This window comes from Myodes glareolus, chromosome X (assembly GCF_982192425.1).
Source record: "Myodes glareolus chromosome X, mMyoGla1.1, whole genome shotgun sequence".
NCBI lineage: Eukaryota > Metazoa > Chordata > Mammalia > Rodentia > Cricetidae > Myodes > Myodes glareolus.
Genome location: NC_142053.1, coordinates 133,218,694 through 133,246,594, shown reverse-complemented (window position 1 = coordinate 133,246,594; position 27,901 = coordinate 133,218,694). Strand labels below are relative to the sequence as shown.

At 39.3% G+C, this 27,901-nt stretch overlaps 3 protein-coding genes across 3 annotated transcripts in view; all 3 read right to left on the bottom strand.

Moving 5' to 3' along the window:
- Positions 1 to 17,045, bottom strand: part of Xk (X-linked Kx blood group antigen, Kell and VPS13A binding protein) — a 43,977-nt gene extending 26,932 nt beyond the window's left edge. Inside the window, exons 1-2 of the mRNA XM_048461392.3 lie at positions 16,725 to 17,045; positions 8,459 to 8,721 (exon numbers count right to left, since the gene is read on the bottom strand). Of these exons, the coding sequence (XP_048317349.2) occupies positions 8,459 to 8,721; positions 16,725 to 16,969 (508 nt within the window). The 5' untranslated portion in view covers positions 16,970 to 17,045. The remainder of the gene's footprint in view (positions 1 to 8,458; positions 8,722 to 16,724) is intronic.
- Positions 3,628 to 4,242, bottom strand: LOC148117508 (histone H2A-Bbd type 1-like). Its single transcript, XM_087902598.1, has one exon. It carries the CDS (start codon positions 4,096 to 4,098, stop codon positions 3,742 to 3,744), a length of 357 nt encoding a protein of 118 aa, XP_087758724.1. The 5' UTR covers positions 4,099 to 4,242; the 3' UTR covers positions 3,628 to 3,741.
- Positions 17,046 to 18,704: 1,659 nt separating the features above from the next.
- The window catches only part of Lancl3 (LanC like family member 3), a 104,949-nt gene continuing 95,752 nt past the window's right edge, over positions 18,705 to 27,901 (bottom strand). Inside the window, exon 5 of the mRNA XM_048461530.3 lies at positions 18,705 to 26,253. Coding sequence (XP_048317487.1) covers positions 26,094 to 26,253 — 160 coding nt within the window. The 3' untranslated portion in view covers positions 18,705 to 26,093. The remainder of the gene's footprint in view (positions 26,254 to 27,901) is intronic.

Below are 27,901 nucleotides of genomic sequence, written 5' to 3'. Positions count from 1 at the left end.
GAATCTTTCTCTGTGGTTCCGGAGAGCCACCATGGCTGGGCAAAGTATGGAAGTACTGGAGTCACTACGAAAAGGCAATAGGCTGGGGGCCCTGAGAGGCCATTGCATGAAGCTGTGAAGGTGTAGCCTGGGTTTCAGTGAAGGCCCAAGGGTGTTGGAGACACCAGAGATGTGAAGCATCTGCCAATGAGAGCGGCATACAGGGAGTGGTTCAGCCCAGGCAACAAAGCTGGAGGAGTGGAACCATCTAAACCCTTGGAAAGCAAAGCCTTAGACACCAGGCATGGAGCTACAGAATTTGATGTTTGCCCTACTGAGTTTTGATCTTGCTATGGTCCAGTATTTCCTCACTATGCCCCAAACAAACTCTTTCTTCCTTAAGTTGGTCACAGTATTTTATCGCAGCAATAAAAGGTAACTAATATAAGAGATATCTAACATGGTAATGCATTTAAGCATCTGCTATGTCTTCATGGGCCCCATGTTTCCTATGAAACCTGTAGGCACAGCTGAGCACAATACATAAACGGAGGTCATTAACCCTGCTGATTGATTCTCCAACGTCTCTTGATGCTGCAAAGACTTTGCTAGCCGGGCTGAATCAAATGCTATCTTCAAAATCAACCCCAGAAATATGCAGAGCCTCAGAGAAACTAGGAAGGCTGCACTCTTACACTACTACACGGACTGTAAGGTGATGATCTGACTGATTGCACAGGGCTGTTTTTCTGACATGTTTAACCTACCTACTATAGCTCCTTTTATACCAATTCAGCTGACATGCTGTCCTGTTCCATACCCAGGAGGCCATGTTTTAGATTACAATAAGTCAGTCATAAGACAAAAAAAAAATGGCTTTTAAAAGTCAGACAGCTATCTAACCAACCAAATAGTCCAGGCTCGAGAACAAGGCCGGCTCTGCACCAAAAACATTCTTTGAGAATAGAGCTCTGAATATAATGACTATTGTCATCGAAGGCCACAGAACTTGAAGAAACTCAGAACCTCTGGACATAGAGATGTTTCACTGCAGGGAAGGGAAAAGGTTAAAAACATCTTCATCCTGTGATCAGGGGAGCTGTCCATCTCCCCTGAGGTTGCTGGGCAGAGGGAAGATGCAGTAGGAATGAGCAGGGGAGAATGAGGTAAGTTCACAGGGTGCTCTAAGGCTGATGGAAGGGAACTACTTTGGGTGGAATGGAACAAGTGAGAACAGGGAGAATGGAGAAGAGGATCTAGGGGATCAAGAAAAACAAGCTATATTTGAAAATGTTATAAAGAAACTCAATACTTAGAAGCTAATTAAAAAATAAATTGGCATTTTATAAGAGGCTTTACAAAGAAAATATACTTCATAGCTCTCCATAGAACCATGAATATGTGTGGCAGAAATCATGGGAGTAGGGTTTCGACACACAAAAATATCATTGGGGATTATGTGGCAAGAAGCTGTTTCAGGTTTTCTAAGTACATCTTCCAGAGCCATAAGCACAATTCTGGCACTTCATTCTATTACTATTCCTGTAAATGCATCAAAGCAAGTTGTGTTTTTCCTCTTCTAATAAGCCAGGCATAGGGAACCACCAGAAAGAGCAAAGAAGAGAAGCAAAGCCTACTCAATGTACTCATTGCCATCTGCCTCTGTCCTCTGCATAGTTTGTACTTTACTCTCCTATCCCTTGGACAGTAGAGGGTGCTAGTCATAGCCAGTAATCCCAGTACCCAACAGTCACTGAGCACCAGGCACAGCTAGATGCTTTTTGGAAAAGTGGCCTGAGCATGCGGGGACAGGGAAGGACTATGCAGCTATTACAGGAAACCAAAGAGGGGAGATTCTTATCTTCTAAGCTCCACATGAAGAACTCCCTGCCCAGAGGAAACAGGGAATGTCCAAGATCACATGGAAAGAAAGTGGTGCACTGGGACCTGAAACTGAAGTCTTCTGATGCTGTTGTGAAAGCTGACTGGACATCCTCTGAGAAGTCCTGTCTAAAGGGCCAACAGCAGCATAGGGGGGCATACCAGGACCTGATGAACAGTGAAAACTTCAAGTGTGGACATTCACAGGCAGGGGCATAGATTGTTGGTACACTTGATTTGGGTCGTAGAGCTACGTGCAAGCAGCACTAGAGAGTGTTAATAATAATCTCATGGACTTTCTGTGAAACATCTGGGACAGGATTTATATATAATTCAGAAAACACTTGAGACACAGGCTCAGCCTCTGATGACACTGCATTGCTCTATGACATACACCACCACTGACAACCCACAGCCTCCTTCTGAGAATGACACTCACATTCAGCTCACAACTGAAGATCTTTATAGATTCATTAATGTTCCGCTTGAATTATATGTTAGGTAATAGCATTTATATACTATTGTTATTTAGTTTACCAGTGTGCCAAAGACTGGAGTCCCAGACCTTGAGAGTCCCAGACATTGAGAGATGCAGGCAGGTCTATCTCTGTGAGTTTGAGGCCAACCTGGTCTACATAGTGAGTGTCAGGACAGCCAGTGCTATGTAGAGAGACCTTTTCCCAAGAAAAAAAGAAAAGAATGATATAAAAGCATTTATACATATATTCCACACAGCATCTTAGTACTATACCTACTAATCCTTGTGTAAACCTTTCAGAAGAAGGCAAAAAAATTAAAATCTAAAAGAAAACACAGACTATATTTCCTAGTTTGCGCATTTCCTTCTGGTTTCACCATCACTGTTCAGTGCTCCGTGAACACTCCTGACCCTGGAAGCTCATGCCAACGGTGTTTCACCTTCCATGGTCTCCTCTATCCCAAGACTTCTGACCTGAGATCTTCCCTCCAAAGAAGCATTTCCTCCCCAGTCCATGTCTTCATCCACCCCCCTCCAGTTAGCACCATTCCACTGGGAATCCAATGTGCCTGGGAGGCCCAACCCAAATTTCTAGGCTCCCAAGGTTTCCCATGCTCACAACCTCCCAGGCCTGCTTCTCTGCCCTCTACCACAGCCAAATCCTCCTAGGGCCACCTGTGTTCACACCTCACCAGGACCCCTTTCTCTTATCAAGACCTCTATTTTCTCTCTCTTTTTTAAAATTTATTTATTTGTTTATAAAAATTTCCACTTCCTCCCCTCCTCCTCATACCCTCCCATTTCCCCCACTCCCTCTCCTCCTTCCCCCCAACTCCCTCCCCTCCTTCCTCTCCAGTCCTAAGAGCAGTCAGGGTTTCCTGTCCTGTGGGAAGTTCAAGTTCCTCCCCTCTCCCTCCAGGTCTAGGAAGGTGAGCATCCAAACAAACTAGGATCCCAGAAAGTTAGTACATGCAGACAAAACAAGACCCAGTGCCATTGTCAATGGCTTCTCAGTCAGCCCCCATGTCAGTCACATTTAGAGACTCCGGTTTGATCACATGCTCGTTCAGTCCTAGTCCAGCTGGCCTTGGTGAACTCTCATTAGATCAGTCCCCATTTTCTCTCTTGACCAAGTCCTCCCACCAAGACCACTGCTCACACAGTCCCCCGTTAGAAATTTCCCCTGGAAATCAAATCCCCAATACTGTCCACAGCGCCAAATGCACCACCACCCTCCTGGGTATGTCTCTAGCCCAAACGACAAACGAAAAAGAGTCAGAACCACTGGCTTCAGTTTAGATGCTTTAATAGCATGTTTGATTAGTCCCCCAGCTAGAACAACATTGTGACTGGTTGAGGTTGAAGGGGTGGTAGATCTTCCAACCTTCGAGACCTAGGCACCATCAGTCCTCACTGAGTTCTGACATCTCTTCACCCAGAGATCTGGGGTTTCCAAAGAGTTCGTGGAGCTGCTGGTTGTTCTCTACCACTTGATACACGTGTTCTGGGGAGATGCGCTTCCTGCCGTTGGCGTGGGCCTCCTCACCAGCCAGATCAAGGATGTTCGAAGCAATGTACTCGAGCACACCGGCTAGAAATACTGGTGCAGAAGAGCTCAGGCGGCGGGAATAGTTGCCCTCTCGCAGGTAGTGGTCTACCCGGCTAACAGGAAATTGGAGCTCTGCTCTGGTGGAGCGGGAGGTGTTGCGTCTGCTGGAGGTGTTGCTTCTGCTGGAGCCTCTGTGTCTTCTTCCAGCCATGACGCTTGCTTGAAGAGATCGGATGAACTCCACGGCTCTTCTGGCCTGGGTGTCTCAAAATAACCAAGCCTCTGAACTACACACGTATTTATCTCTTCAGGAGAGGTCTTTGTTACAATGCAGACTTTATGATGTCACTGGTATCCACTGAGCTCTGATAGTCTGCACAGAAATTGCCCACTTTTTCATGAGTGTGTTATACATACATATGTGCACATGTTGCATGTATGTGTGGGTGCATGTGTTTGTGTGTGTGTGTATGTGTGCCCTGAATTTGTTATCTGGAATCATCCTTGATCACTTTTCTACCTTATTAACTGAGACAAGATCTCTCAATTCAAGTCAGAGCTCACCAATGCAGAGAATCTTACTAGCCATCTTGCTTGAGAGATCCTGCCTTAGCCTTTCACAGCTGGAATTACAGGCAAGCCACCAAGCCCACCTGACTACATCCTCTTTTTATGGGAACCCTTTCCATTGATTTTTATATTCTGACACAATGGAAAACTCCTACCCAGAGGATGAAACTCCAGGTTATGTATCAGACTCTAGCTTTCTCTCAATTGATATAGTCACCTTAATGTTCCCAATCAGTATTCCTGTTTCTAGTTTTTAGTCTTCTTTGAACTGTTCATCACATTTACCATTTCATTTAACATCTGCCAAGTATTTACATGTTAAGTATTTAACAGGTGTTCATATCTCCTTGAGGATTTTGATTTTACAATTTTGATCATCTTACTCACCCCCCCCCCGTTTTGGAGCACATCCACAAACATACTTAACTGATTTACTTTATCTGAAACACTTTCCAGCCATTTCCAGTTCAATGACAGAAATGTACTCCCAAGCCTACCCTTTTCATCAGTTCATGTGAATCCTATACATCAACAGAACACTTAAAATTTATTTTTACCATATAGTCATTGTACCAATTAATGGATTTTTTCAAATTTTTAGTATTTATTTATTGGGGAGCATAATATTCTGGCAAGCATTTGGGAGTCGCGGAACAACTTGAGGAGTTGGTTCTCTCTTTCCACCATGTGGAGGTCAATAGTGTAATTCCTGGTCTGGGCCTCCATCTTTGGAGGGCCGCCCCTGTGCCCACCAAACCTGACTCCTCCCCTGAGGTGAGGCAAGGCAACCTGCCAAAACCGTGACCCCTTCCCCAAGGAGGGGCAAGATAGCCTCACTCTGTGCCTGCCAAAACCTTGACCCCCTCCCCTGAGGAGGGACAAGAGAGTCCACCAAAAGCTTGACCACTCCCCTTGTATATTTAAACTGCTCCTGGGAAAGTCTCTATGTGGCCTTTTCTCCCCACCCCTCCACCTGTTACTCCCCACCCCCACCCCTCCCCCACCCCCAACTCCCCACCCGAGAATGCAGAAATCCCATTAAACCTGGATATCCTTTAATTTGGCTCTATGTCATTTGGCTTGATTGGGATTTTTGCATAGGCACAGTGCTTGCATTAGGAAAATTCCTAACAACTAGGCGTAGAGACAGTGCTCTTAACAGTTAAGTCATCTCTCCAGTTCTGTGTAAGGTTCTTTTTGATTCCATTTTTACTATTGTGTTTTCCTCATTTCTAATTTAGTGTGCTGGCTTTTTCCCCCATCCCTTTACAGTTGATAAGTTATTGTCCATTGTTAACAACAGTGACTGACACTTTTCTGGTTTGTTCTATTTTCTATTAAGATAAAGTTTGCATAACATAAATTTTACCATCTTAGCCAGTTATAAAATTTGGTGTCTATTGGCAATGTTATGAAACTGTTAGTATCCAACCATGGCCATTGCCCATGGAAACTGCTTGCTGGAAACCAGATTCAAATGTCCTTACAGTTCTCATACCTCCAATCCTTTGCAGAGTAGCTTTAAGGTATTCTGAGGTCTGAAGCCCCAGTCTGGTATTGAACTCTTATATAGACACAAATGGCCTTGAATTTCTGATAGTCATGCCTCCACCTCCCAAATGCTGAATTACAGGCATGTGTCACCATACCTGGTTTATTCTGTGTTAGTGTAGGGGATCAAACTCAGAGAGCTTCAGGCAAATTAGGCAAGCAGTCTAGTGACTAGGCCACATTCAAGACTTCTGCCCCTTTTTGAGACAGAGTCTCTCTCATATATAGCAGATTGGTACCAAGGAATCTTAGACTTCTTATTTTCCTGTCCCAAGCGCTGTAGTAAAGTGTGCACCACCACACTTGGTTTGTGTGATTCTGGGGACTGAACTCAGGGTTCATGCATGCTAAGTAAACACTCTACCTACTGAGCTATGGTACATTCCTAGCCCCTTTTATGTTTCTTCCATACCTTTTTCTTTTTTCTATGGTAATGAAAACTGAACGGAGGGCCATGCACTTGCTAAGTAAGCACTCTTCCACTGACCCACACTCCTAGTCCTACCTCTGACATCCACTGAACACAGACTTATCTCCCTTTATGCACCCATCTTCTATCTTCAGGTCTGTTCTTTGGTCTACTTTTTGAGGTAGTTTTAACATCTTTTTATCTCATGATCTAAATAGAATCTTTAAATATGTTCATTTTGTAAAAACTCTAAATCTTAAATTAAAAAAGTTACAGAATCCTGCTTCTTGTACAGAGAGAGCTTTCATGACTATAGCTGTGGCAGAAACCTGAAAATACTCTTTAGCATCTCCTCTGCTTTACCTTCATATCTAATTAGTCACTCCTTTTCCATATCTTTAATATTATTTCAAGAATCCATTCTGACCATTCTACTCAAATGCATTATCACTGTCCCCTAGACACTGTAGTGACACACTTACTGTCCTTCCTATTCCTTCCCTATCTTCCAATTCATTTCCAAGGGTGGTCATTTACTAATACTAAATCCGCTTGTGACACTGTATCGCTTAAAACTCATCAGTGGCTTCACATTGCATGTGGGCTAACACTTTAAATCTTAAGATGCTCTATATTGTTTTTCCTTAGTCTAGCTTCTCTGCCTCATTGGCCATTTTTAAATATAAATCTATGTCTGGAAAACTGACTCATTTCCAACCTTGATTAGAATCCACAAAGTCTCCTTAACTTTTACTTTGCATACTTTATCAGAAGTAAAACAAATACACGATTAATCAGTTATTTCACATCTGTCATTTTCTTTCAAGGTGACAGGAGCCTGTCCATTTCATTAACACTTTATCACCAGAGACAAGCACAGAGACTAGAACACAGAACATACTCAATAGATCCTCATTGCATCCATAATGAAACCACACAAATCTAATCTTAGCTCACGGTTCCTCTAGTAGACTGTAGGTATGATTTCCCTCTTCAAGCAGATGAAAAGAACACCCTCTACATCATGGGACACCACGAGAAACAAATGCTACGAGGTCCAGCACAGTACCTGCCATAAAATAAGTGTCCATGGAACACTCTTTATTACAGCCAACTTTACCTCCTATAGTAGAATACAGAAGGGTACCCTCAAGCAAGACAAATGGTAAGCTGTCTGAACCTTCCCAGAGCAGAACAATCTTAGAATTGTAACCCGGGTGTAAGAGCAACATATCCTCTAAGATCCCAGTGACTTGATCAAGCTTCTGCTTACTAAACTGAAGGGGTCAAAGACTGTCTACCCTATCCAAAATGAAATTTCACAGAGACAGGGTATGTTATTTGTTAACAATACAAAAACTTTGTAATAGTACATGATGTTATTTACATGAAATAGGCACAATAGACAAATCCACAGAAACAGCAAGAAGATTCACGGTTGCTAAGGACAAGAGAACAAGGAAAATAGTGACTGATAATGTGTAGGTTACTTCTATGTTCTAAATTTTAGAGTCTAAAATGATAGGTAAGTTATGTTGGCACAACACTATAAATATACTAAAACTACTGGATTTGCTTTACAAATTAGACTGCAGTTAAAAAGAAAATAACACTCTAGGTATCATGTAGCTGGCTCAAAACAACAAAAATGACTCAGTTTCACACCTGGAAGCAGTACCATGCTGTAAAGGAAGCCTAAACTCTGCCCACATGGACAAGAGGTGAGTCTCTAAAAACATAACAGTATATGAGTCTTCAATGAATTCTAACTCCTACATATTTGAGCCACCTCAGCTGGTCCACACTAGAGCACAGATAAACTTATCCTTTTGAGCCCTGACCAATATACAGATTCATAAGACCCCTCCTTCAAAAAGTTTCACCATTTTAACTCACTGGGAGTTTAGGTTAGCAAAGAGAACACAGATTCAGAACAAATGAACACCTAAATGGATTTCACCTAAATAAAAATTGTTTTGCTTCTCAGTTTGAACCTCAAATGAAAGCGTAATTTTTAAAAAAAAAAAACATGCATACATACATCTTCCAGTAGTGATGTTCTGCTGCAAGACGGTAATATACAGCTGTAGGGTCAGTTGTGGGGCAGAGCCTAGGAAAGCCTGGATCACTGATGCCCGACTGAAGGCAGAACGGTGGGTAAACATCTTGCCTTCTGCCTGGCCCACCTCCTTCTCGACCTCCTCTGAGAGGCCATCTTTTGGCATCTGTCGTTTCTTAGTGATGCTCACATAAGGCTCTTCATTCGGGTTGGACTGACAGTAGAGGCAAAAGACTTCAAAACACCTAGAAACAAATTAATGAGTCATTGCAATTAGTGCCTGGCAGAATTCTGTCCTTTCCCAGTCATCTTGTTTCACATAGCCTGATTCTCAAACCCTTGCCCCGGCCATTCTAAATCTCTCCAAATCACATGCTCTCAGGATCAGTTCTTAGGGGTCAGTCTTCTACAAGGCCTCCAGTAGACCATTGGGAATTGAGCCAGAATCAAGAAAAGGTGACACTGAAAGCTACCAAGGCAAAGAAAACAAGACAATGGGAAGCAGTTAACACTCTAGAGCCACAGAAAAATGGTTAGCTTTTCTTCCTGACATACATTACCTGTGCAGCTGTAGATAAAGCCCTTACATTCTGAACTTTCCCTCTCAATAATAAAACAGAGACAATACATACTTTATCATCCTGCTATGAAAGAGGACTAAAGGGCTGTGTGTAAACGTTCCACGTAAAACTGATGCCACAAACTAGCCTAGTTAAAAAAGGATGTGCAGGCTCACTCAATCATCTCAGCACTCTCTAGAGCCTAGAGGCTGGGGAAGAATAATTGTCAAGCATTCAAGGCCAGTGTGGGCTACACAATGACTTCTAGATGAGCCTGGGCTACAATAAGGCTGGGAGGTGGTGGAGGAAGCGGGGAGGGATGGAGGGAGGGAGAGGGGAGGGAGGGAGGGAAGGAGAGAAGGAGGAGGGGAACATGAAGATGAATGAAATTAGGTACTTTTATAACACACAGCTGATAAATGCTTAGCATTTCGAATTCATTGAAAGACCATAACATATTATCTATTTCTTTATCCTAATAATCCCATATTGGCCATGGTAAATTTAAACATGCTTGGGGTTGGCAAATGTCTTATTTAAGGAGTCCCAAGCCTGCTCTAGGGACACATCCTTAAGGAACCAGTGTCTAAAATTTTTGTCTCTAGGTAATATTATAGATAGACACTGATGGAAAGAAAAAGTACTGGTGGGTATAATTTGTTTAAAGCAAATACACACATACACACACACACACACAGAGAGAGAGAGAGAGAGAGAGAGAGAGAGAGAGAGAGAGAGAGAGAGAGAGAGGGAGGGAGAGGGAGAGAGGGAAAGAGACTGAGATAGATTTGATCAATGGATCAATGGAAAGATACATGAAACAAAATCTTAATTATAGAATCTAGGTTGTACGTACTTGGGTGTACAAATCAAAAAGATTTTCTTCTGCATATTTGAAAGTTTACATAATGAAATGCTAGGAAAAACAAATTTTCCCTTAGTTTTACACATTGACTTTTATGCCCTAAAACAGGCACTTTCATAACAACCTTACAATGCTGCTAGATTTTATGGCTTCACTGGTTTTATTGAATGTTGTTAACTTTATAATATCACCTGGAGGTATCTATGACAACCTAAGTACACTTATAATTTGAAATAGTCATTTAAAACCTTCGTTTTGATGCACGAAAAGGAATATAACAACCTTTCCGGTAAACACGAAGTGGACAGATTTCATGATTATTACCTTTGTTCACTTGTTTCTAGGGGGAAGAAAGTGTGTGGTTTGTATATCGGGGAAGTCTGTCTACTGTCTTGTAATATATATTCAAAGATGATTGTTGGACCATCGAAAGTGGCAAGGCATAGAAGATCGAATAAAATGGTCATGGTATTTATTCTCAAAGTGGTGATGACAGCAGATGTAGTTTATAAGTCTGTCTACTATTCATCTTGTAATACGTTTTCAATCAAAGATGCTTTAATATATTTTATCAAGACATGGCAGTATAGTCTAATTTGTTCAGAAGAAAAATAATAATACTTTTTAGTTCATGAATTCAAGGCCACCTCCTCCAAAATTTAAACCTTTGACTGACAATGAACACCCCTGTTAATATTGTTAGACCACCAAAAGTGGCAAGGTGTAGAAGAGAGGATAAGGTGGTCGTGGTATTTATTCTCAAACAGGTGATGATAGCAGATGTACTTTACTAGATAGCTTGAAGACTCCCACTCCATTCATTCGGAGGTGCTCACTATCTAAACAGGATAATGGAGCATATACAGAATAAGTATAATATGTAACACAACAATATTTATGTTGTACTTTTGGTTCACATGATAGCTTCTGATATACCAGTTCACGAAAAAACCTTATGAAAGAATTTAAACCAGCATCATTTCTAATAGCAAAATAATGGGATTATTTTAGAGGTCCTCAAAAATGAAAGGATAAATATATACAAGCACATCCATTCAATTAAATATTATGTTGTTCTCAAAACCAACAGTTTAGGAAAATGTCTAATATAAATAGCATAAGACTTTTGGGATGGTGAGATGGCTTAGTGGGTGAAGGTGCTTGCTACCAAACCCGAGCACTTGAGTTTAATCCCTGGGTTTCTGTTAAGTGGTGAAAGAAGAGAATCGACTCTTCCAAGTTGTCCTCCGACCTGCACACATGCACCAAGGTATGTGTGAGGCATGTGTATATGCACGCTAACACAGACACACAAATACACAATTAATCAAATTTATTTTTTCAAAGAAATTAAAATCCTGGGCTTGGGATATAGTCTGTTCAGCATGTATTAGGCCCTGGATTCAATCCATAACAATCTTATTTATTAAAATAAAAATACATTTATCATATTTGAAAAAATATTTTATCATATTTGATAAGGGAAGCAATTCTTTCCAGTTTCTTTTTTTCCCTTTCTTTTAAATTGATTTTTATTGAGCTCTACATTTTTCTCTGCTCCCCTCCCTGCCTGTCCCCTCCCCTTCAACCCTCTCCCAAGGTTCCCATACTCCCAATTTACTCAGGAGATCTTGTCTTTTTCTACTTCCCATGTAGATTAGATCTATGTAAGTCTCTCTTAGGATCCTCATTGTTGTCTAAATTCTCTGGGATTGGGAAGGAAATTTTAAGAGAAATCTTCAAACATATATTCACACAAACATACACATCAACAGTGGAATGACAGAACTGAATTATAGTGACTCAAAAGTGATAATTGTTAAAAATAAAGGGTGTAAACAAGTTGTTAAACAACTAGTACCTTGGTCAGACTTGATGGGGATAAATAAATTTTGTAAATTATCAAACTGTTGAAATTTGGGTTCATTTTCCCTGACATTTACAATCATACCCCTATAATTAGTAGCAAGGATATAAAACAAAGCATTAAAAATTCTCTTTAGGTAGTTGAATTAAAGGTTTTATTTTCTTCACTTACAAATATATTTTGTTTCTCTGTTATTTTAACAAATATTCTTTACTTGTGATATAAAAGTTAAACTTAGAGCTTTTTTTAAATTTTTTAAAATTTATTTATTATATATACAATATTCTGTCTGCATGTATGCCTTCAGGTCAGAAGAGGGCACCAGACCTAATTACAGATGGTTGTGAGCCACCATGTGGTTGCCGGGAATTGAACTCAGGACCTTTGGAAGAACAGGCAAAGCCCTTAACCGCTGAGCCATCTCTCCAGCCCCTAAACTTAGAGCTTTTAAAGACCAAAATAAACAACCAAAAGGTAGAGCATGCCAAAGCTGCTCTATGAAATGAATGAATGAAATAAGGGTTTGTAGAAAAATAAAATTCTATTGATGTTTGAGGAGACTATATAAAATAGGGATCATTTATAGAATGTTTTTAAATGAAACTTGAGATCAACTTATGCAAATGACAAAGTTTCCAGGAAAAAAAGGCATAGCAAGCTCCAATGTTGGAGCCTCTCACAATCCACTGCTTTCCCCAAGTGATATATTTGTCTTTTTCCTCCTTTCAGATAGGGTGTCTCTATGTTGTTCTGGCTGTCCTGGAGCTCACTATGTAGATCAGGCTGGCCTCGAACTCATAGAGATCCACCTGCCTCTGCCTTCTGAATACTGGGATTAAAGTTATACACCACCATGCCTGGCATATCTTAATAAAGCTTCAAACATTGTATCTTATAAATTTATGAACTGTCCTAAGACCTCTTACTACTACTACTAAGTAAACAAACTAAGAAACAAACTACTGTTTTCTTAAAATTCTGCCAAGACTTATCTAATTATTCCAATATTGCTTAGAGGGTTGGTTTTAATTGTTGTTTTTCTGCATGAGCTACTTGATAAAATCACCCAAGGTAAGGGCTAAGGATGTAGGTCAGTGGTAGAGGACCAGCATCCTTCATAAAGATTATTCAAGGTAGTTTTTCAATATCACATACTCCATTGGTCAGGAAGCTTTTGTGTAATGTAAGTATTTTAGGTTCTACAGGCTATCAGGGTCTCTGCTCAACTCTGCCTCTGCAGACAAATAATATATAAAGGAACGATTATATAAAGGATAGATAGTTATCTTCCAATAAAACTTTATTTATGGGGGCTGAAGATATAGTTCAGAGGTTAAGAATACTGACTGTTCTTTCAGAGGTCCTGAGTTCAATTCCCAGCAACCACATGGTGGTTCACAACCATCTGTAATGAGATCTGGTGCTCTCTTCTGGCCTGCAGGCATATATGGAGGCCAAATGTATACATAATAAATAAATCTTAAAAAAGAAAGAAAATAGAAAAAAACTTTATTTACAAAAACAGGTGGTGGCATGATTTGGCCAGTGGAGCATAGCCTGCAGACCTCGTGATGCTCTTTGCTGGAGATACTTAGTAATCTGATCATTTTTATCATTCAGTTCCATTTTCTAGCATAATATAATTCATTTGTCAATCATAACAGTAGTTTGTCCCTAGGTAAAACTAGGCATGTTGGTGGCAGCACAAATGACTTGAGGTACCAAGGACCCTAATGAAAATACTTTTTCCAAAGAAATATTATGATTTCCTACAAGCCAAACATGACGTTCATGTGAGACACATGCTCTGAGAAGTGACATCAGAGACCTATGCTGGTTAAATAGAAAATATTGTGAAACTTTTGACAAGCCACTTGCTTAATCTCCAGAGTCTCAACGCCTGGACCAGAGAAATAAGACTGTGCCAGTTCGCTTACAGGGTTTTACTACAGATGGATGTACTTTGCAAAGGAAAGAAATGCTTTTCAAATATGGATTGCTATTGTTTTTATTTTTTAAGTTCCCTATAAAGAAATACTACTATGAGTCACTTTGTTATGTTCTATGACACAGTTAGACTTTTAACCTATATCTTCTAAACCTAGGTTTTTTCAAACCCTCATTTTATCTGCTAAATTGTGATAGTAATAAAAATGGGAGATTTACTGCTGTCAGTCATTTATATTTACTCCTCTGAACTAATTATGAAAGCTAACATAACTGTGAGAATAATAGGAAACAGAGGGTAAAAGATAAGTCTCCCTTCGGTTTTTCCAGAATATTTAATATAACTTAAAGTAAGATTTTCCTTCAAATTGGGAAAAAAGATAATTCAAGACACTATCCAAAGTTCATATTAGAAAGTACTATAGAAAGTGTAGCTAAACATTTAAATATATGACTAAAATTATAATAAATAAATGAACTAAATAGTGCTGCCAGTGACTCACTGAAGTAATGAAGGGGTAGAAGTGAGCTAACAGTTATAGTTCATGATCATTAGTGTAAGGTATTGCAGACCTCCATCTTCCCCATACTAAAGATCTGACATATTAAGGCAACCACTATATAGAATAAAATATGTATGCACTTTAATTGGATCATATTGTAAGAACTCAGTAACAGCATCTCCCTAAAAATGGTAGTTTGGCTACCCTAACTTGAGTAGAAGTAAACTGCCCCCAAACAACTTGAAAATATTACTAAAAACCATTGCTAAGGGGTAAAGGGGAACAAGTGTTGGGATTCCCTTGTTTGAGGGAATAATGAGATCTTTCTGAAAAGCTGATGATTTCAGAGTTCAAATTAGAACCTGTCATTAGCAAGAAATCTCAGTAATCATTTTTAAGTCCTGTTAACCAAAAATCAACAAATTTGCTTTTCATTTGCAAGCTAAGAGTCTTGAAACCTTATTTTGTGTGTCTCATTTCAAAGATCGTGGGTCCATTACTTCTTGACATAAATCAGCTAATATCAGAATAGGAGACTCCTTTCCTTAATAAAGTTTTTTAAGTACTGTGATGACTGAAGAATACCAAAGAATTTATAATAAAGGAGAAATTTGTCATATGTTCATATTTAGGAGGAAAAAAACCCTAAACTCACACTCTGCCATTCAGTACTACTGTTCTTAACATCATAATACACTCCCTTGAACCCCAGATTATAGTTGCTGTTTTTATAAGCAATATTCTATCAGCTTTGTCTTGAGCTTAACGTTAAGAGACACTTCTAAATGACAGCAATGATAGAGGAGTCTTACTTGCCTGGTTACTTTTGGTTGTTTATTTTTTTAAAAAATTTTGCTCACAAATGATGAACCATTTAAAGCTTTGAAGATGGAACTGCTGATAAGGTGTACTGAACACTCTACTTTCTTTTACAGAACACAGAGAACATAATGAAACTAATTGCCTTTTGGAAGGAAGCCTTGGGAACATGCTCCAGAGCCTCATTTGCCCCTTGTATAAAATAGGGACTGGGATTGAAAGCGCCTATAGCATTGGCGGAGCACGGGTTTAGTACGACTAAGGTCCTTGATTCAACTTCCAGCACCAAAATAATAGATACGCTGTGAACAAATGCAAGAGTCAATCAGCTAAGGCATGGAGGTGTGAACCAAACCACTCAGCACCAGCAACCTTTGTGAATTCTCAGTTCCCCAAGCCACTCCACCCAAATATAGTTTCCTCCCCACAGATGACATTAAATGATGAGTGCCTTGTCTAAGGTCAAACCTCACTTTGCTTCTTGAGCAGGGGCACTAACTAGCAGGGCCGCAGGGCTTGCTTGGGAACATGGGTTCTCTACTAGCTAATTGATTGCCATGCTTTCTAAGTACCCCCAAACCAATTTTCTGATTCCTCCCTGTCAGCAGCAGTTTCTCACTGCTACCAGCATAGATTTCTTGTCCTTTCTAGGAATCCCTAGTTCTTGAAGAATGGAGAACCTGTTTACCAAGTTTGCCCTGTTAAACTGCACGTCAGTACAGTAAGCTAAAACGGTTGTGTTTAAAGTAGCATGCAAAGTTTTAATATTGTGAATGCTGTTTTAATCTGAACATAAACTTTTACTTTCGCATTTCCCCAGTAAGATAAAAGATAGGAAAATAATACATTTAAATTCCCTTCAAATTCTGAGATTAAAATCAGGTCTATTTCATTACTGTGTACTTCTTGTTTTGTGTTCATAGAGATTAATTCTCAGGGCTAAGGATTTAGCCCGGTGGTAGAGCATTTGCCTAGCCTGTACTAGGCCCTGGACTGAATCCACAGCACCACAAAGAGCAACAACAACTTCTCCTCCCAGAAACGGCATTAACAGTTTTTCTTAACACATAGTAACTTCCTGTCTTCAAGGCACATTGTGTCCCAGATTTCATGACTATATTAAAAATTGAACAGACTCAGAAGACATCTCTGGTACTGTATGTTTTCACGCTAGACAATAATCATCACGCTAAGAGAAAAGTAGAGTGCATGAATTTCTAGACTTCTGTATATGAATTAAATAAATTTTAACAAAGCACTTAGAGTAGTGCCTGGTACACAGTTAAGTGTCATGTGCTTGATAAACTAAATCAAATGACCCATGACCCATAAAGGCTCTGACTCTAACCGCGCTTAGAGTAACTTCTAAAGACCACGCATGCCAATCCTGCAGAAGTCCACTTGACCACAGAGAAAGCCACGTATTTTTAGGAGACCGAAAAAAGGCAAAGACTGCTACTCTTTTTGAGCAAATTCAAGTTAACATTGGCAATTCCATCTATGGGTTCTGAAATCCAGGACATCTCCGGAGACTGGAATGGGAAGGTTTGGGCAAGCAGGGCAGGGCAGCCCTGGTTCTGGCCACCTGTCCCCTTCAGGAAGGCCTCTTCCCCAGCTGGGGCAGTAGGGGGGGGGGGGACCAGCCAGGGGCTGTGACCTAAGGGCGGGTTCTGGGTTCCGCACGCACCTGAACAGGGGCCCGAGCTGGAGCAGGTGCATGAGCAGCACCAGTGGCCGATCGCGGCTGAGGTCGCGGTGGACGAAGAGGAGCGTGAACTGCACCAGAGCACAGGGCATCAAGGAGAAGAGCAGCGTCAGCGCCTGCCACATGCGGTCCCCATGGGAGCGGTAGGTGCTGCTCAGGTAGAGCGCCGCTATCGTCTCGGCCACGAACAGGAACAGGGACGCTAACACCGAGGCCGGGAATTTCATCTCCGCGCCTCGGAGACTCGCCCCGCGGGTGGCGGCGGCGGCGGCGGCGGCAGCGGTGACGGTTCACCGAACGGTTCCCAGCATGCCCGGCCCGAGCCGCTGGCGCGCAGCGTAGCCCGCTGAGGGCACGCGGGCCCGGCCACACGCCCCGCGCAAGCCGGAGCCCAGCCTGGGGGCAACCGCCACAGGGGGGGTGGGGCGGGCAGCGTGGCTCCGCTCGGACACGCCCACGCGCACCGTGCGCAGCCGCCAGCGCGCGCCACAAGCTCGCGGTGGCGCTGGGGCCACTGTTCCGGGCGGGTCGCGAACCCGCGCCTTCTGACCGCAGATGCCCGAGCACGCCTGGAGGCCGCCAACCAAGGTGGCCCGCGCGCAGCCTCTGGGTCCTAGAGTCCGTAGGTCTGAGCTGTCTTGAGTGACTTTGATAAACCATAAGCAGCAGAAACCAGAATTGGGGGTGAGGGAGTCTGAACTCCTTCCTGATCCACGATCCGTCTGGTTTCTGGACAGAAGAAAAGCATGGTCAAAAGTTCAGGTTTTCCTGCTATTCCAAGAGGGCCTTAACCCCTGAGAAGGTTTTCAGAGCACAAGTGTTTGGTCATGCACTCAACTGAGAAATACCTTTAACTTTTCAACGATACTCTTGAGCATGTCCTTTGTCTTTCTCAGAAGAAAGACAGAAGAAGCATCGAAAGAGTTGTGTGAGCCGAAGTTTTGCTTTCTAGATAAAACTGCCTTCAAAATATATTGCTGTATAGCTGTGACTAACTCAAGGCAGGTCAAAGACCAGAGCCTAATAAGGAAGCAGTTTCCAGCCCCACACACCTCTGTTGGTATGCCAACCCCTAAGGTTAATACAATTCTTTTTCACTCAACTGTTTATTTTAAAAAATTGAACACAATATATTTCAACATATTCTTTCCCCTGCCCTACCCCCCCATCCTCCCAACCACCCAACTTTATGCTATCTCTGTCACAAAAAATACGTAAAATAAAAAACAGTATGACAAAAAAATGTCAAAATCAACAAAATGAAACAAAAAGTACAAAAATATTTTTTTAAAACAACAACCAACCAACAAACATGGAGTCCATTTTGTGCTGGCCCACTACTCCTGACCATGAGACCTGCCCTGGAGAGTGGCTGACAGGTACTCATTGACACTCAATTGCAAAAACAGAACATATCAATTGCAAATATCTTCTTGGTTGGAGGTTGGAATTTGTGTCTACTTCCTTTTCTCAGTGCTGGGTTTTGTCTGGTTTTATCCTGTACACATCCCGTGTACCCGCTGAACTTTTCACAACCTTCTGTACATCAAGATGGATTCCCCGCACCCCACCCCCAGACACAGACACACACACACACTCCTTCACACCTTCTAAGATCATTTTCCATGAAGCAATTGGGTGATTTTAATTTTCAGGCATCTTGGGCATTTTTCTATTTTGGAAAATGATGTAAATACAAACAAGATGTAAAGATTTGTAAGATTTCCACAAGAATGAAGAGAGAAGGTGTGGACAAGTTTAGTTGTTTGACTTGGTTGTTAAAGTGACCTCAGAAAATCTATTTATAAGGGTTGAGGGGAGAATTCAGCCAAGGCCTGAGAAGTACCAGGCCCTTTCTCCAAAAGGATTACGAATGCCTATTTATAGAGCCCAGCAGGCCACCATGTCCTGGATTCAGATACACACAGTCACAAACAGAATCACCAGCAGCCCTCCACGGTGTATTTGTTTAATATTTTATTTGATACCATCATTAGCTTTAAAGGGTAACTAATGAGTAGCTACGAATAATTAATTAGAACACAGTAACGGTTTAGCATCAGATCTTAAGGCAAAGGATTATCACAGGTTTTATTTACATTATTAAGTGGACCATGTTGTGGAGCAGTGGTGCAATAAGCCAGCAACATCACTTTAAACAGTAAAGTGCAGTTTATGGCAGATTATTTTCTACAGTACAAAACTGATACAGAAAACACATTGGAAAGATCACAGTGTTTTGATATTATAACAGCAGCTAAAAAGTAGTAAGGTGCATCACTAAGTTTCTAAGTCAGTCTTGCTTCAGAAGAGATTTCATTACACCAGGCAGTGGACTGTAAGCAAACCCCTCAGTGAAGCTGAAGCAAATTTAACTGACAATTGTCGTCCTGCTCCAGGAACAATAGATAACAAAAGCTCAAATCTGATGAGCATTTATAAGCTGACCTTTCCAAATTATCACTTGTCATTTTATCAGTCAGATGAACACACACGTTTACAGCTTAGTTTCCCTGCCCTACATTTAAGTGGATTTTCATTAAAAATCAATGTCAGATATTGCATTATACTTCCTCACTAGGATCAAAATACCCACTGTGATTTTTTTTTTTAAAAAATAAGTGTACTCAGTAATAGACTTATAGAAAGTGATGTTTGGGTATAATAATATGTAATAGGCCAGAATACTTGATAATTTTGTTTTATTATAAAATATCATAGTATAACATTTTGTAATATAGTAAAATGATTAGCAAAATGTTCTGCACTAAGATTAGAACTGCTCTTGATATATCTTTCAAACCCTTCAAAGTACCCCTACAGACATATAAGAATTATCAAGAAGTCAAAGAACTTGATTTTGGCAAAAAGGCATTTCTACCAAGCCTCTCAATTGGTGTGCAAGTATTTCAAAATTCTTGCTATATACAACAGATAACTGGTGTTAAATTTAATGTTAATAAAAATTAAAAGAATTTTAAAGTACTAATAACTTATTCCTATCATTTGGTTTATTTTTATAATTTTTTATTCATAATTGGTGGAGAAATACAGCAAAGAGCACAACTTTATTAATAATACTAATTTATTGAACATGTCTTTAAACTTCAATAGTACATTAAACTGTGGTGCTTGTTTACTCTTAGGTACAATTAGGAGTAAGTTGTCATACTATACTGACAATTCCCTATTTGGGGTATTGCCCCAAAAGATTAAGGAATTGTACTGGTTTGCTGCTTATGAAATGTACCATCAGGAAGATTAACTTTGTTTTAACCCAATGATGACACAAACATATTTTTGTAAATATTGGAAATTGTGCAAAAATGAAAACCCTTTTGGTGAAGTATATTCTATCACTTTAGTATGTGATGTTTGACCAGTCCCTAGTTATTTATGGCTTCTCATCAGGTTTCACTGATTTCTACAAAACCCATTTTAAAAATTCTGTTAGTTTGATGCCACCACATCCAAGAGACTGGAGTGGCCTATACCAGATTCTGAGACCAAACTATTACAGTGTTCCACTCTTACCGCTGGAACATCTCTATAATACAAATGATACTGCACGTTCAAGAGCAAAAGGAGTCTACTGCTGCTATAGTCTTCAGAAGACACCTCTAATATTAAAAGCCCTAAAAGAGACAAGACTGATTATTTGAAGCAATATGCTTATTTGAATATATCCACATATAAGTATTACCACATTCAACTTGAATCAAATTTAATGACACAATTTATTTTACTGGCAGTTGCCCTTTACACACAGACATCCCACTAAAATATGTTGTAATAAGGTCATTTGCTAAAGACAGTAGACAAGTATAGATTTTATACCTTTTTTATACTGATTGCTAAGTCACAGCTACTTCATACACAATATAAGATTACACATTGAGGAACACATCACACAAAATATATGAAGAAAATTTCAGTAGAACTGCATTATTCTATATGAAGAAATTCTGTTTACACATACACACAGGTGTTTTATCCATCTCCATTCTTTTGGAGTGCTCATTGTTTCTGAAGGCATAACACAAAGGAGTGTATTGGGGTACTTCAGGAAGATCTTTAAGACATAGATCTTCAGCTACTTTCAATTTAGTACGTAATTATTCTGTAACAAAAATGGTATCTTGCCTTTCAGGTGATTCTGAGTACAAAGATAAGTCTGCTTCATGTGTCATACAATTCACTGGCCCTCCTTCCACCCCAGTGCAGAACAAAACCACAGAAGATTGGGATTTCCATTTAAATAACTTTTCAAAGTTAATTCAGAATGGGTGAATAACAGGTACCCTAAAAGGAAATGAAGACGCAGAGAATCCTGAAGATGAGAGACTTTGTCATTTGTGAAGGGAACTGAATGGAAAGGACAAGGTTCAATATTTAAAGAAGATGAAAATGAATATTCTTTTATATCTTAACAGCATCACCCATTAGGTCCCAATTCATTAACACTTTCAATTTATAAAATAAGGGGAGAGACTTTGTTTGTGTAGGAACTACTTCGGTTTTTGTCTTTTATGACATAATAAAAGACATGAAGGCAATATGGGCAGTCCTGTTTATAGAGTGGAAGCAGGATGCATGTGGCCACCACCTTCTTCTCATTGCACAGCACTCTTGTGGCAGCTTGCCCTGTACTTGTGATCTGACTACAGAATAGTCCCAATTCTGGTTGCTACTGACCTTGAGGTCAGTCCTTCTGTCTAAAGTAGACTCAAGCCTTGTTGAGTCCCGTGCTCTTAGCTAAGGACAGATGTGGACAAAGATACGGAGGAAGCCTGCCTTCCCAGGAGAAAAGAGGTCATGCCTGTGATTAAACAGACATGGGGGGAAATCCATTATCAGAATGAGATGTTTAGAGACAGGTGATGACACATGCTGACTTGAAGGTGGATTAGGATTAAAGAGATTTCGGTAAGCAAGAAAAAAAGTCCCAGTGGTAAGACTATACTTGTTTAGTCCCATTAAATGCACATGTACAAATTATCTTCAGATGCCACGCTTTGGTAAGCAACCCCCAAGCCCTGATCCTGCCTTCTAGCTTGCCTTTCTCTAGCCAAATTTACGCTAAGATCACATGACCTTGGTAAGTGACGGTTAGTCATCCCGCTATTAATTTGAGGCATAATAATTTAAGGGAGGCTTCACAAGCAGCATAATTCTATTCCTGTAGCTAATACACCTCTGATGACCAAATTAAAATACAGATCAAAATCAGTGTTAAATTATCCTATTTCCCAATTCATTTTTTGCTGTGTAGTTATGGCCTGGATGTTCCTTTTCTTCAGTTATTGGCACCAGACTCCTTTATTTTCAGTCAGCAAAATATTTGTGTTAAAGAGAGCGTTTAGACTACACCACCCATTCCTCTGGAGGAAATTCTTTCAAGTCAGAACCTTCTGAGGCACAAACACTACAGTCAGAATTGGCAGTAGAATATAAAATTAATATTTACCCTTCTAGTGTCCTGGGCCCCAAGCACTGCATCGTCATATGACATGTGTTTGTTTGTTTAGTTTTTAAATATGAACTGAACATAATTTTATGTGCACATAATAGGAACCTAAAACATAGAAGCCTTTTAAATAATAAAAAAACCATATTTACAAATAACTCCTATGACAACTGTATGAACTATATACAGTGCCCCCAAAAAAGTGGCAGAACAAGGATTTAGGATTTCTAACATGGTTCTCTTGACATTACTACTGCCTTTTAATTGTGTCTTTTCTTTAATGTCTTTTTGTTCTTAATGCTGAGACTAGGGCCTAGGGCAGCATGCATGCTAGAAAAGTGTTCTACTATAGAATTACATCCTCAGCTTGTGTATACTTTCTTAGCCTGGTTATAAATCCCAAACTCATATTTTTTGCATTGAAATTACTGAGGTATACTCTCTACAGAAACCAAAACAATTTGCATAACACTTTGATTAAAATCTCAAAGAAAACTAAAGAAGTAAAAAGAAGAGATGGAATTTACTACAGAGCAAGTAAGCTGTTCTATGTAATGAATTGTCATAATTGAATACTATTATCTTAACAACATGGTCAATTGCCTGGAAAAAAGTCAGTGGGAAATATACACTGTCAAACTTCTGTTCTCTTCAAATACCAGGTTACAAACTGAAAAGAGGTAAAGTGGCAATGAGATAGGGTAAATTAAATATAGACAGTTAAGGGTAGAAAGAAAGGCATGTAACTGTGTTAATGCCACAAAGCTACAGTGTTTTACAATATATTGCTATTGAAGTATAATGTGTCTCCTTCCTTACTGTTAAGGCTCTTTCAATGTATCCTCAAACATCTCCACCCAGCATTCAGGATTGGTTTTGTCCTATATAGTAAATAGTATGACAACATGAGCAGTGGTGAAAATGCCGCAGTGAGAGCTGAAGGGATGGCTCGATGGTTAAGAGCATGGAGTCCCATCCCACTTTCTGGGAACCCAAGTTGGATTTCCCTTCACAGAATTCACATCGGGTGCCTCAGAGTCATCCACAACTGTAGCTCCAGCACTCTCATGCACATATCCACACACATAATTGTAATTAAAATAATAAAAATAAACCTTTCCAAAAATGCCACAGTAGCCTTCAAGAGGGATCATGCTTTAACATTAAGAATGTTACTACACATGAAATTGATTATGGAATAAATGACATGACTTACTTTCCTGCTGAAAATATGTGTCTTTCATCCCTTTCTTGGGAACTTGGGAAAGTAATATAGAAGAGGACTCTCAAACTAACGGTGCTTTTCTTTCAGGAAAATGCAAAGTTTCAATGATAGGTTTAACAGCCAAAAAAAAAAAGTGTATCCTTGTTTCAAATTTACTGAGGTGGTACTTCAGAAAGACCACACCCAAACATGACCCCTTTTTACATACGACATACAAAAATAGCGAGCTTTTCACAATGATCTGCACAAAGTTACAGTCACTCTATTGCATCTTTAAAAGGTAGGTCCAGTTTTTCTAAAGCTCCTGGAAACATAACAAATACAACAAATCTATGCGTCATTTCCTAGCCCTTTGGTTTTCCGGTCCATATAATGAATGATGGAAGAGGTGGGCAGATTTTAAATGGAGGTTCCTTTGAGAGAGGGGCTGACTTGTCTGCTGTGATGCTGGCATATTTCTAATCTAGAATACTGAATAAATGACCCTGAAAGGAGAAACCAGACTTCGAAACCTTGTTTTGTTCCCCTAGCTCTGTCTTTAGGGAGATCACCTAACACACTTTGAGGGGCTGCTCAGACACAATGAAAGCATGTATTCCTTTAATGTAAAAGGCCTAATTCTGCCTGGTTATCTTTAGCCTGTAGGGCCCATGTCAAGTGCATTTTAAATGAGATGTTGTAGCAGCTGTTACTGGTCCTTTCAGTAGGAGAACATTCTGTAAACAGAATCTTTCTTAGGGCTTCTAAAAGGTGTTTGCCCTCCTCAAGAAAGAACTTCTGGAATCTAATTAAGTTTTACTCCAAACAGTATTTTCACAGATGAGCAATTAAAGCCAATTTTATATGTTGAAATATGAGGGTGTGAAATGGGACTATAAGCCAACAAGGTATACATTTTGCAAAAATCATTTTGTCCCAGCTTGTGTTAATGATTGTAAACATACAAAGAGTCATAAAATATAAAAAGACAGTTCTTTGGTAAGATTCTTTGAGAATCTTATGAATACAAGAGATCCTCTTTTCCAAAATAGGATCACACATATAACTTTCATACAAACCCATACGAATTCATTGGTTCATACAGCTCCACAAGCCAGCACACACAGAAATGTTTCTAGGCAGTAAATTATTACCTAACTCCTCCCAAAATCTACAGTTCAAATATTGCTTCAAATTATATGGTAATAAATGTAGCATATATACATATCCAAATAACTAATGACTATTGAATCAATGACATCTTATACAGCACAACAGTTTTCTTTAATATGATGCTTGAATTTCAGTGGTTAAATACCAAGACTGTGGTAAACTCATATTCTGTGTATGGAAGTGACAGTTGCTTCTATTAGTGTTTAGCAATCCACTATTGGCTTGAAGCATTTTTATAACTTTTGTTTATAGCAAAAGTAAACTTAATATGATAACTAGAATCAACTGGTATGATAGTAAAGCTCTAGCATATCCTTTGTTTTGCAAAGTAAGGTGACCAGCCAGGGAGTTTATTCCACTCTTCATCTAATAGGATAAAATAAAATGACATTTTTTCAATAACCACTTCTATTTTCCCCATTCCATGTCTTTCATGGTATTCTATGAAATATGGAAATGACTTACCTTTGTGGTAGTTGCCCTGATCTTTGAGATGAATGATTTTCACCGAGAGCATATTTTACAGTCTAATAGCTTCATAGAAATTACAAAGATGAAGGCATTTGAAGAATTACCAACATATACAATATACAGGTCACACTTCAAGTTGAGACAACACATAACAACAACACTTATTTGCTAGATAAGAATTTTCCTGTCTTCCTTTTTGTTTGTTTATGGTACTAGGCATGGAACTAGGGACTTGTGCATGCTAAACAAGCCACACCCCAAAGCTACTAAGCTTAGGTTGTCACTAAAATTACAATCCTTCCTGCTCGGAATCTCACTATAATGAGCTCTAGGAAAGAAAACAAAACTAGGGAAAGAGATATTCTAAGACCTAAGGAAGCTTCAAATTTCAGTGTTTAAAGTAAGTTATGATATGATGTTTTTAAAGTGCCTTAGGATAGTGATTCTAAAAATACCCACATACATATTCAAATATCTCCACTCAAAAAAAAATCATCAACTTCAGCAAGCGAAGGCCTAGGACAATCAAGGTTTCTTTTCATGCCCTTCTTCATGACACTTGATCCCTGCTAACAGTTTTTAAGAGGGCAAAATTATTTTATATATTTTAGATTATTTAGATTGTCTTCACTTCTGAATTTAAGGGTGGAGGGTATAGCCAGATGGTCACATTTGCTCTCCAGTTTTCAAAGGGCTGCCAGTCTATCCCCACCATCTCCAGGTCACTTTTGCCTTCAGTCTCACCAACTGGAAAGCATTATTTTCCCTTCGCCTTCTCTCTGATCTTCGGTTTTACATCTCTCCCCGGAAACATCAAATCTGTGATTTTGAGATGAGTTGTGGCATCTTTGCTTGGCAGGCTCCCTCTCCAGTCTGGTATCACGCTTTCTTCATAAGGCTGGGCTCATCCTTCTGGCAGCAATGTGAAGGCTCATAGTTGTGATGCCATTGGATGTGGATTATGCGGGAAACTGCCTAGAGGAGGCTCAGGAAATCTCAGGGGACTTCTGCCAGGCTGCAACGGGAGATGGAGCCTTTAAACAAAGACGCTGAAGAGAGGGAATTCAGCCTGATTGGGCTGTAGCAAATCAATGAGAAAGCAAACAGTGCCAGAGAAGCCTTCATACAAGCTGTATATGCTTTCAAGGACCCGTGAACCAGCTTTGAATTCTTCGGTGAACAAGAATTGTGCAAACCTAAGAGAAAAAGAAAACACGAACAGTTTTAATATGTCCTTGTGACCAACTACAGGATGCTCTTCTCCTTTTGTGAAATTAGTTTTAGTGTCAGTTTGTTTTCAGAATTATGTAATTAATTTGAGAAAACTCCATTCTCTAGAGAAAAAAACCAGATCAGTTATATAAGTCTTTGTGTTTTGCAACAGATTTTGTTGCCAAACAAATCCAACTATTTTTAGGAGCTGCTAATCAAAACACATTAGTATTTTCTGAAATTCTATTCCTTCCACTGTCCAATAATTATAAGTGAAAAAGTCACATAAATCATCCTACTTTTGTTTATCTTGAACCAAAGCAAACTTATATATCACTGTTCCTTTAAAAAAAATCTAAATATTTGTGTTTCTGGAAGCATATTATTTCTGAACTTGGTCTCATTTATAGGTGACAGAGCACAGAGGCTGAAAATAAATGTGAGGATTTTACACAATCTGCTTTGGGCAACAAAGGATGAAGATGAATGGGAGGATGCAAGCAACTTTTCATAATGGTGCCATCAAATAGTAAATTCAACTATGAGGCATTACTGTTAAGACAATTTGCTTTTAAAACAAGTCACTGATCTCTAAAATTTTGATGAAAAACATTCTTCTTGGCCTTCATTTTCTTATTTAAATTAACTAAACAACATTGTATAGTAGTTCCCAGCCTTTCCAATGCCCCCACTTATATCATTGTTTTTCACTATCTTATCCATTTGTCATTAACAACAAAAATAATCACCAATTCTGATGCTGGTGAGGCCTGAGAGTTGGTACTGTCATAAATTTAGATTATTGCAGTCACCATAGGAGTCCTATCAAGAGTAATTACTCATTTGATCTTTTGTGGGCCATTGAAACTATTGCAGGCAGCTTAAAATAAATGAGGAAATAAATTGCAATTCCACTTGTTACTGATTTTCTATCAACTGTTTTCTTAAATATGCAGTCATTTAAATAAGAGTTTGTACTTCTAAACAGCAGAAAATAATGTAACTTAAGAACTAACTCAATGTGTATAATTATATATAAATAAATTTATAAATAAATTATTATTTAAAAGTAATAATTTATAAATGATGAGGTTTTCTTAGCTCAGTTTTTTTATAGAACCATTAAGTTTTTATTTGTACTGTAGCCAATATTGTCTATTCTTTTTAGTTCTATAATTACCATTCAGGCTTCTACATTAACTGAGAATTATTGAGAAAATTGGTTAATTTGATTTGAGAAACAGTGAGTACATTTTTGAAACAACAGTTTTCACTTTACTATTCATACCATTTTCAGAAATGAGCAATGTATATATATGCAAAGATAAAACTTAGAAATGATGAAACTCAAATTTAGTAATAACAAAAGCTAATCTTTACATAAAGGTTATATATTCCAGGCATTATTCAATATGATTTTCTTATATTTATTTGCAATTTTTTATGATAAAGTTTATAAAATTTAAAAAATAAAATAATTTTCATGTGTTAACTTATTTAAACCAGCCAACACACCTGAAAAATGGGCACTGTTTCACATAACCAATATGATTCTGGGTATATCCTTTCAAAAGGATTCTCACAACTATGAGGGACTATTCTTTGGCCTCGACTAAGTGACAACTCAGAGAT